A 10,127-nucleotide genomic window follows, 5' to 3' on the forward strand; every position below is an offset into this window, starting at 1 on the left:
AAAATCGGAAGTGGATTGAACGGACGGCCACTGCTGGCGTCGCCATGTGTGCACTGCCCTGCCATTGTTGGGAAAGGGCACACCTTAATTTCGGGCGTAGGGAAGAGTCCAGCAACTATGTGAACTTTATCTTGTTGTGTCGATCTTGTTTGTTCCGAGGGCTTTGGCTATTTTTGCTAGTAGTACGTGACTTGGTGAAGTGAACCAACCACTTCTTTGACCGATTTAAAAGTGATGCGTACTACTCTCTCCGCTTCAAAATAGATGACCCAACTTTGTACTAATTAGTCATCTATTTTGAAACAGAGGGTGTAGTATTTGTTGGCGGGGCTTGGCGCAGCAGGTAGGCCTGCTGTGATAGAACTGGCTTGTCAATATGCGCACATCCGCTCGTCGAAGGATCAGTTGAAACCGTGTCTATGTGTCCGTGTCACGATAACGACAAGGCATCGATTTTGGCCAAGATCAATTCTTGACACGGACAGTAAGTAAATTATAAACACGGTTTACGATAGGAAAACACACACACTCCCTCTCGTGACGGGTGGAAAGAATAGGATAATCTCTCTCGATGACCTGGTGCTTTAGGCGCGCGCGCACACACACGCGTGCACACACACACACACACGGTGCTTTTTTTTTGAGACAACACACACACGGTGCTTTCTTTAGGCATGGTGCTTTGGCACTAGTTGGGCCGTTACTAGGCTTGTGGAGACCCATATTTGTAACAGGCCAAGGTTGTGGGATTTGGCCCAGTTTGGTCCAGCAAAGTCTACGATTTACTTTGCGAGTGAAAGTCTATGCTTTACAATTCTATAAACAAAAAGAAATGAGTTATGTTAAGGAAATAATTACAGAGATATTTGTACATGGACCACTAAAGAGATTTTAGATTCAAGATGGCTAAGCCAGACGTTTTCTCCAAATTTTGATATTTTTCTCTCGAATGCTATGAGGATTTACCAGCAGACAACACATGCAATTAGGAGATTCCGTATGGTAAATTTGAGCAATGCTACATCTACGTAATCAATCATACGTAATTAACATAATAGCCTACTTGGCATCTTTTTGTTGGACAGAATTAGAGAAGGGGACCCACCACTTGAAACCGCAGGGGGGGAGGGGGGGGGGGAGTTTAAAAAGGAAGTTTACGTAAAATATTACTTACCATTTTTGGGTAAATTTTGGTGCGTGCCTGTCACTACTTCCGTGGGTGGTTTTCATTGCAATCTGTTCAAGTGTCCCGATTTTTCCTCCGCTTACCACGACGCCAGTATCGTCTAATGGCCGCAATTTCATTGTTTTCTATGTTGAACCAAACGCTCCATCCTAAGCCGTCCTTGAATTGACAGCAGCAGATTAACACGGAGCGATGCTTAGGCGTTAAGAATTAGGACCATGCATTGAAGTAGTGCGTTGGGCGGCATGACCTGGCGATCTAGAAGCTCTCACTGAGTTGTCAATGGCATCAGCAATTCAGAACCTACGTTGAGGTATCGCCAAAAATTGTAAACCTCCATTTCTTCGCCTAGTCGTAGGTAGGTTGGACAGCTGACGCTTGCCCGGTACCAACGATAACAGCAAGAAAAGGCTGAACAAGAATGCAGGACGGTGGCTCTTGCAGGCATATATTTGTTCATTACAAACATAAATGTACAGTCATACTCCCTCCATTTTATAATGTAGTGTTTCCTTTATCCCCGTGCTTCAACTTTAACCGTAAATTTAACTATCAAGACCGATTGCGGCGGGAGTAAAAATTATATCAGTGAATTCGTATTCGAAAGAAGTTTTCAATTATATAATTTTTTCTTCCGCCGCAGTTGGTCTCATTGGTTAAATTTATGATCAAAATTGAACCTCGAGAAGCGCGGGCGCACTATATTTTGGAATGAAGGGAGTACTACTACTTGTAATTCTTTCGAAACTGCCAAATGCAAACGAACTAAACTCTCTCTCACACATAGACGGGAGAAGACACATGCCCATGGATCAAGGTAGCGATCCAGACGAAACTCAGAAGATAACTTGCTAGACCGCCCTGCAGCTCATCAACATCCTGAATTCTTTTCTCAGACCAAGAAGTGACCCGGTCTCGACCAAGTGGCACACTGACATTGGGATCGTCGCTGCAGTCCGGGTTTATTCTCTCTACTGAACGCGCAGAAGTGCAGAAGCGGATGACAGTAAGGTACACTCTCTGCATGAGAAAGGCAAGGAAGCGATGGCGATCAGTGGACATTTTCAGTACGGTCAAGGGTGAGTGCAATGTGCCAATGTCCTGAAGATAGAGAGTAGCGTGGCTTACACCAGGGGACGATCTTCCAGCGCTGGTTGTCGCCCTTGCACCACTCCCAGAGCACGACCTCGGTGCCGTCGTGGACGCCGCCGTGGTCCTTGTCGCCGTGGAGCGCGTCGAAGTTGAGGTAGATGTTGTTCACCATGCGCACGCAGCGGAAGCCCTTGCCCACGTCGCGGCTCTCCGTCCACAGCACCGACTCGTCCATGTACTCCGGGTTGTAACCCACAAGCTTCACCTGCAGTCCACTCACATGTCAACCACGGCCCACCAGCGTGTTGCAAACGTCTCAACACGTACGAGAGCAGGTGTGGAAAATAATTTCAATTCGTGTGACGCGAACATGGAAATCGTAAACGTAGATAGGCACGTGCCACCCCCTGCATGGACCAACTCGCTTGAATTTAAGGAGCACAGAGAGAGACAGGTATCAACGTCACAAGTTGTACTAAAACAACGATAATTACTGTGGATCGGAGAGAGAGATATATGTTTGTAGTGGCTTAGTTTTGCTTACAGGGTGGCTCTGTCCGAGGGAGTGCTTGATGGCTTCGCCGGTGATCTTGTTCACCAGGGCGAACGCAGGGTAGCCCTCCTCGTCCTTGATCTTGGTGCTGTACCTCATGTCCTTCACCCAGTGCTACATTTCGTTTTGTCAGACACACGCAAAATTAACAGAGATGAAAGTTAGTGAAGATCGTAATGGATGGATTGATTCGGATGGAAGAAGCTGGTATGTGCATGCATCCATTTGGTTGTCACCTGGAACTCGTCTCTGGGGTTGGTGGGCGCGAGGCACACGGTGCCGTTCCTCACGGTGAGGCTGTAGTCCTGGCCGGCCGCGCACAGGACGCGCACGGTGGACTCAGACGCCAGCGCGCGGTGCAGGTTGCCGTACCCATACCCTGCGCCCAGCGGCGCGTACGCCTCTGCGCCGTGGGCATGCGGCGGCGGGTAGGCCTCCGCGCCGGCCGGCGGGGGGCGGTACCCTCCTCCGTACGCAGGCGGAGGCGCGTAGGGATCCTGGCCGCCGGACGAGCCGCCGCCGTACCCGTACCCGTACCCGCCGTCAGCGCCCCAGGGAAGAATCTTCCAGCTCTGGTTCTCCCCCTTCAAGAACTCCCAGAGCACGACGCCGGTGCCGTCGTGCACGCCGCCGTGGTCCTTGTCGCCGTGGAGGGCGTCGAAGCTGAGGTTGAGGTTGTTGACCATGCGGATGCAGCGGAAGCCCTTGCCCACGTCGTTGCTCTCCGTCCACAGCACCGACTCGTCCAGGTAGTCCGGGTTGTAGGGGATGAGCTTGACGGGGTGGGACTGGCCGAGCGAGTGCTTGACGGCGAGCCCGGTGGCCTTGTTCACCAGCGCGAACGCCGGGTGGCCCTCCACGTCGCTCACCCGCGTGCTGTGCCTCATGTCCTTGTACCAGTGCTGCACCCACACACACGTGCATGCATGCACAGATGAAATTGTCACATTTACGTACGTACGTTACGTTCATTCGGACGACGAGCTGATAAGCGCAGGAGTGTACTATGTACGTGCCTGGTGCTCGTCGCGGGGGTTCGTCGGGGCGAGGACGACGGCGTCGTGGCGGATGGTGAGGCAGTAGGCCTCGTCGGCGCGGCAGAAGATCTTGAACGTCGGCTCCTGCTGCGGCATCATCGGCGGCGACGCGGTCGGGTAGCCGGCACCGGCCGGCGGCGGCGGCGGAGGCTGGTTGTGCTTCTTGTGCCCGAACATTACGAACGTTCAGTGGACAGAGTGCGAGCGAGTGTTCCTCGTGTCGATCGCTTGAGATGTGTGTGCTGCTGGCCGGCGGCCCCGGCCGGGGTTTTATAGGGCTTGGGAGCGCACGCCCCACGGGAGTTAACAAATGTGACCAAATTAGGGAAGGTGGAAGACGGATAGGTGAGGGTTGAACGACGCGGGCTCCGTTAGGACCGAGGCGTGCCGGAGGCCGAGAGCCGGCCAGCCGCGGCGTTGTTAATCGCGCGCCTCCGCTGACTAGAGACATCGTGGTTTGTCATTCGCATCGTCGAGTCCGCAGCCGCGGGGCCGGCCGGTGATCGCAGGTGCCCACGTAGAGATTGTTTTGTTGGGAAGTGCCGTCCTGAATCCTGATGGTCAAGGTGGTCAGTGTTCTCTTCGGGGCGAAGGCACCTTCATTGCCTGCTCAGTCTCTGCTGGCGTTATTGAGAAGCCTTTCGGATGCTGCAGTGGTGATGAAACGTGTGTGCTATTTGCTCATGGCTCGAACCTTCTGCGGCTCAGGAAACAAAGATGCCGACCAGCATTGGTAGAGCTCTCAGCTCTGTTTGTTCATTGTTCATTTCGATGAGAATGTCCGCAGAGAAAGCATGATGCAAGAACAGTGAAAGTAGATTTTGAGTGGTTAGGGGCTTGTTTGGTTGCAGACAGTAGTTGCATTGCATGTCCATCTCTAGCCAGCCTGGTTGCTGAAAAACAGCCTCATATGCAGCAGATGCAACCTATTTGGTTTGCCTGCATCGCATCGAAAGGCACTTACCCCCTGCTATTTGGTTGCCCGCATTTGCGTTTAGGGTGTGAGTAGATGCAAACTTCAGCTGTTTGGTTGCAAACAACGTTTTTGTTCTGCTCATGCCATTCAAATGTGGTGGCCTTACCACCACACATGATCAGTACAACAGCAACATCACAACAGCTAAGATCGAACAAAACAAGCAATGTAATGACAGCAAACTTAACACAGCAAACTACTTAACTAGATAGCATAAGTCTAGATTAAGAGCAGGGGCATCCTCCTTCCCTGCTGTGCCAGGGTGCTGCTCCTGGCCAAAATATGAACAAGTTCCCAGCACAAGTCTCGCCACACACCCTAAAAGTTCTTCACTAACACCTGACTTAACTTAACTACATAGCCTGCTTGATGCCACCAAGGCAGTTGTGCCTGCTGCAACGATACCTGCACATCACCGACGAGTCGTGGTTGTAGATCTGAACCTTCAGTCTGAGTCCGGAGATGCGCACAACGACAAGGTCGCCGGGGACGATGCGGTGGCGGCGGCAGAAGTAGTTCCACCCCCAGCCAAGCACCATGTGGCCCTCGAAGTTCTGGACCTGCACCCAAAACATGCACCGCTTGTTGGCTGAGAGCCTGACCATGCGCGGGAGTCGCTTGATGACCAGCCAGATGTTCATCACCTCCACGAACTTGGGAGGGATGACGAGCATGGGCGAGGTCCTCGTTGTCCTTGATCTGCTGGTAGAATCTCATCGACTCCCTGGCTCCCTCCTCGTGGCCCTACCTCGGAGATCGTCCCCTTGAACGAGGCACGCTCATGAAGGCGATCCCGCCAGGCAGGTCCACCGTCCTGAGCCACCTGTTCGTGGGGATGAAATCCTCGGCGCGCTCAACTCCGGCCACGACCTAAGCTCCTCCACCCGCCACATCCCAGTTAGTCTTCAGTATCTTGCCAGGCAACATGACATGTATTAGTATCAAACAAAGCAAGCAAGCAAATGCCACTGATCAGTGGCACTAATCAGTGGACTTGCCCAACAACAAGTGCCACTGATCAGTGATGAATGCTAGAATGCCCAACAGAAAGTGGCATGTACTCATGGCCAAATGGCAATGATCAGTGGCACTTGGTGTTGGGCAAGAGCACTAATGTACTTGCTGTAGTGCAAATGGCACTGATCAATGACACTGATCAGTGACTTGCCCAATAGCAAGTGCCGTTGATAAGTGCCATTTTGCCCAACAGCAAGTGCCATTGATAAGTGGCATTTGCCTAGGGGCAAATGCCACTTATCAATGACACTTGTTGTTGGGCAAGTCACTGATCAATGGCATCTTCTTTGCTGCAACTGGCACTGATCACTGCACTATCCTAAACAAGGAAACATCTAAAAATAGCAACAACAAGTGCCAATAGCACCCATGTGCAGCCATGCAGATTTGGGACCATCCTAGAATGGTCATACTACATGCACGTACAATATCCACTCATGGCACAAACCCTAGCTTCAACATGCAACTAGAAACACGGACATGATCCTAACATGAACATGCCATCAGTCAACATGATTCTAGCATTCATCACTCAACATGAACACGATTCTAGCATGAACACAACTACTAGCATGTAGCACAAATCTAGCATGTAGTAGGACTCGGACTGGCATGATTCTAAGATTCTAGCATGAACATGAATCTAGCGTGTAACACAGCTACTAGCATTCTAGCATGAACACAAGCAGTAGCACACACAATGTACAAAACAAGAACAGATCAGTCCGATTGGGATCGCATCCAACCGGATTTGCTAGAATCCTATCAATCCTAGCACATGCCTAAGAAATTAACCGCAAATAGACATCTAGGAGCAAGATTTGAGGGGATTTGACTCACCGGAGCACGCGCAGCCGCGGTGAACCGAGGCCGGGGTGAAAACCCCGGCGGGAATGATAGAGGTGGCCGAGTAGAGGACGAGCCGACCCCGGCGACGGCCTGCGGCATCGGCCCCGTGCTGAACGCCACGCCGGAGGTCGAGAAGGATGCCTCGCCGACCGGAGAAAACCCTTGGACGGGGGTCAAGAAAAACCCCAAGCCCAATGGTGTCCCAAGAAGGGGCGGCTCCGTCGCCGGCGCCGAGCCCAAGACCACGAGGTTCGGAATCGGCGGCGGAGCAGGAGCGGCTGGCACGGCATTGGCCGGCGCTCGTGGAGGCCGGCAGCATATGAGGGACGGCGCCGGGTCGCGGCCCGAGTTCTGGAGCCCGGCCAGCCAGCGCTCCTAGATGCTGGCGATGCGCTGGTCGACCAGAATCAGAGGGCGGCGTGGCAGTGGGCGTGGCGGAGCCATCGGAGCAGAGGAAAGGAGAGGGAGGGGCAGTGAGGGAGAGAGAGGGAGCGGTGGGAATAGTGCGCCTGGGCGGTGACAGGAGAGTGGGGGGCAAGTAATGAGACGTCGCCTCCGTCTCCCACGCTGCCTGAGGCGTGCAACTACCCCGCACGCGCGGCCGCGCCCGGCCAGGCTCACGAGAAACTGCCGATTCGGCTATTTCCGCTAGGCCAGGCTGCGGGCTGCTTTGAGGTTCGTGCAGGCCTCAAACCGCATGCAGCCCAACCAGGCCCGCGCGGGATGTGCGCGGCCTGTTTGGTTGGCTGGGCTGCATGCGGGCAACCAAACAGGCCCTAGGTGGATGGTGATGTTGATTTTGGGAAAAAATTCTTGACTCCATAAAGGTTTCAGATAGAACCCTGGAGCCAGAGCAAAATGGAAGTCAGAAGATTGGTCAGATAGACCTAAATCTTTTTGAAGGGCCTTCTGGGCCTGTAGGATGCAATATTTTTTACCCTAGGGCCCAGAGGATATTGGGCTGGAGGCGTATCATGGAACTATGCTTTCCTTTTAGATTCTTATTAGACGACTTGACCCCCTTTCTTTATGGAGGTGGTTTCGAGATTGGTAGAGAGCTAGGGTTCCTCTCCTTGCCGTTGTGTAGCGAAGTTGATAAGGCCGGAAATTATGGTGGTAATAGAGGTCGGGGTAGATTTAACAGAAGGGGAGGTAGGTTTTCAGTATCACAGGACCAATTATGGTGATCCTTCTCGAGAGAATGATAGCTTTAGACACAATTTCCCCAACCCTCCTTTGGAAAATGCTTCGAACTGGGATGGGGACAAAGAGGTGGAATTTTTTTGGTAAGGAAGATCTTGGTGGTGGTGGTGCGGAGGGTGGGGGTGGGGTGGGGGCGCTAGAAGTGCTCGAACTTGGACTGGTGTTGGTTTTGGTCTGGAAGTTGGAGGTCCTTCTCATGGAGGGGTGACCCTTGCCACTTCCAATCAGGTTCAAGGTGGACATAGGGCTCCTGTGATAACAATGATCTCATCCGAGAACAACATTGCATGGGTGCTTTGCTTTCCCGGTTTTCTCAAAACAGTCATTTTGATGTTTGTTGCCGTTGGATCGTCTGGTCAAGAGGGGCAGCCACAAATCTCCTCTGCTTGTTTGGTTGAGAAAGGGGAAAACTCTGCGGGAGGGTATGATGGTTTACCTGGGAACTTTGATGGTAATTATGTGGATAGTTCTATTTTTTTAAGACCACATAACATGAACAAAAAGTTTGGTAAATGTCAGAATGTGCATGGATCTGTGTCAAAGAGTAACAAAAATGATGGATTCAACAGGCAACCATGTGGTAAATGTATGGATACTAGACACACTATTAGGGAGTGTACTCTTGGTCAATGTGCTATATGTGGAAAATGACCTTATATACTAATGATTGCACTTCATTAAAGCGAAAGAAACATGTACCAAGTATGTGGGATATGCTGCTAAAGGACTTGGGAGTTGTTGGTACGAAATTTCAAAGATGTGTTTGCTTCTGAGCATGCCAATCCAATGGCACTGGTTATGATCTGGATAGTTGAATGAAATTGAGTTTTTGCAAACTTTTACTGAGATGTTTAGCTGGAATTGGTAGTGGAGGGCTAAGAGTTATGGAAAGAACTGCTATTTTATGAGGTTTCCAAATGAGGCTAAGTTGGTGGAGCTTTCTAAGTTCTATGATTTTAACCTTTTGGGTACTCGAGCTGTGATTAAGTTTCAAGGGTGGTCTTTAGATCATCAGGCTATTGGAAAACTACATACTTCTTCGGTAAAATTTGGAAATGACCTTGACTGTTTTAGGCATTTATTTGGAATGTGTGAAACTACCGTTTCTCTCGACCATGTTCTTGAGATTGATATGGATACTATTACTCATGAAAAAAATTAAAGCTAATGTGGGGGATCAAAGATGTTGAGAAGATTCCTCCTTCTATTGAAATCACTTCCAAAAGATCTACTAATCTTCAGGATTGCTTCTAAGTTGGATTTTGTAATGGAGATGGGATGGTACAACGAATTCAAAAGATGTTGCATTTGCTGGGGAGCATTAAGAAAATCCTTGTGTTGAAGATGGCAGAAAGAAAACTAAGGGTGGTGAAGGCAAGAAAGACAATATAATCCTTGGCAGATTGTCTTTGGCTCAACTAGCGGAGGAGAAAAGAACGAATGATGCATTGAAGGTTAGTATTGAGGTTCACATCATGAAAGAGAAAAAGCTCGATAATCTGCTCTCTGGGTTATTGAGAAAAAACGGGTACAACTGGAAGCTAATAAAAAGAAACTTGAGGCTAATTTTCTGAAACAACAGGAGATGTTTTTTTACCAACAATAGTAGGGAAAAACCCTATTGTAACTCTTTTTCATTACTACTAGATGATACACCGCAACTTGTTGCAGGGATATTTTGCAACATATTTTTAATGTGATTCATTATATGAAACATGAATATTTAAAGTAATAATATAAAAAACTAAAACTAAAAATACATATAATTTATTATGTTCGATTACTATAAGGTTGTAAAATTCTTATTAAATATAAATAGCATAATAGAATGGAAATTCTCATGTATGTTTGCACATTGAGAGACATATGGTAATGGTAGTCGGGGTGGGCCTTTTCTCATGTATATTGTGCGATGATGTGGCATGCTCGCATGTTGAGAGAAATAGTTAGTGGGGGCTCGCTATTTAGATATAGAAGATTGGTGGAACATGTTCAAATGGCTATACATTAGGTATAGTATGTTACAAATGATTCACAAATAGTCTAACCATGATTGCATCCCTTCCTTTAAGCTAGGTTTGGCCTTCTTGATGATTATATCAAAGTTGGATTTGAAACATGATAGGTAGTTTACTGCTTGGGTCCGTGCATCTGAAGGAAATATGCCCTGGAGGCAATAATAAAGTTGTTATTTATATTTCCTTATATCATGAT

The 10,127-nt window shown here is 49.4% G+C and overlaps 1 protein-coding gene across 1 annotated transcript; it reads right to left on the minus strand.

Annotated features, from left to right (window-relative positions):
* Positions 1 to 1,857: 1,857 nt before the first annotated feature.
* Positions 1,858 to 4,119, minus strand: LOC123184703 (ricin B-like lectin R40G2). Its single transcript, XM_044596784.1, has 5 exons — positions 3,848 to 4,119; positions 3,068 to 3,733; positions 2,823 to 2,945; positions 2,315 to 2,543; positions 1,858 to 2,206 (listed from the first exon to the last, which is right to left on the minus strand). Coding segments are annotated over exons 1-5 (1,218 nt in total). The 5' UTR covers positions 4,046 to 4,119; the 3' UTR covers positions 1,858 to 2,204.
* Positions 4,120 to 10,127: the final 6,008 nt, after the last annotated feature.

Source organism: Triticum aestivum, chromosome 2A (genome assembly GCF_018294505.1).
Source record: "Triticum aestivum cultivar Chinese Spring chromosome 2A, IWGSC CS RefSeq v2.1, whole genome shotgun sequence".
Lineage (NCBI taxonomy): Eukaryota > Viridiplantae > Streptophyta > Magnoliopsida > Poales > Poaceae > Triticum > Triticum aestivum.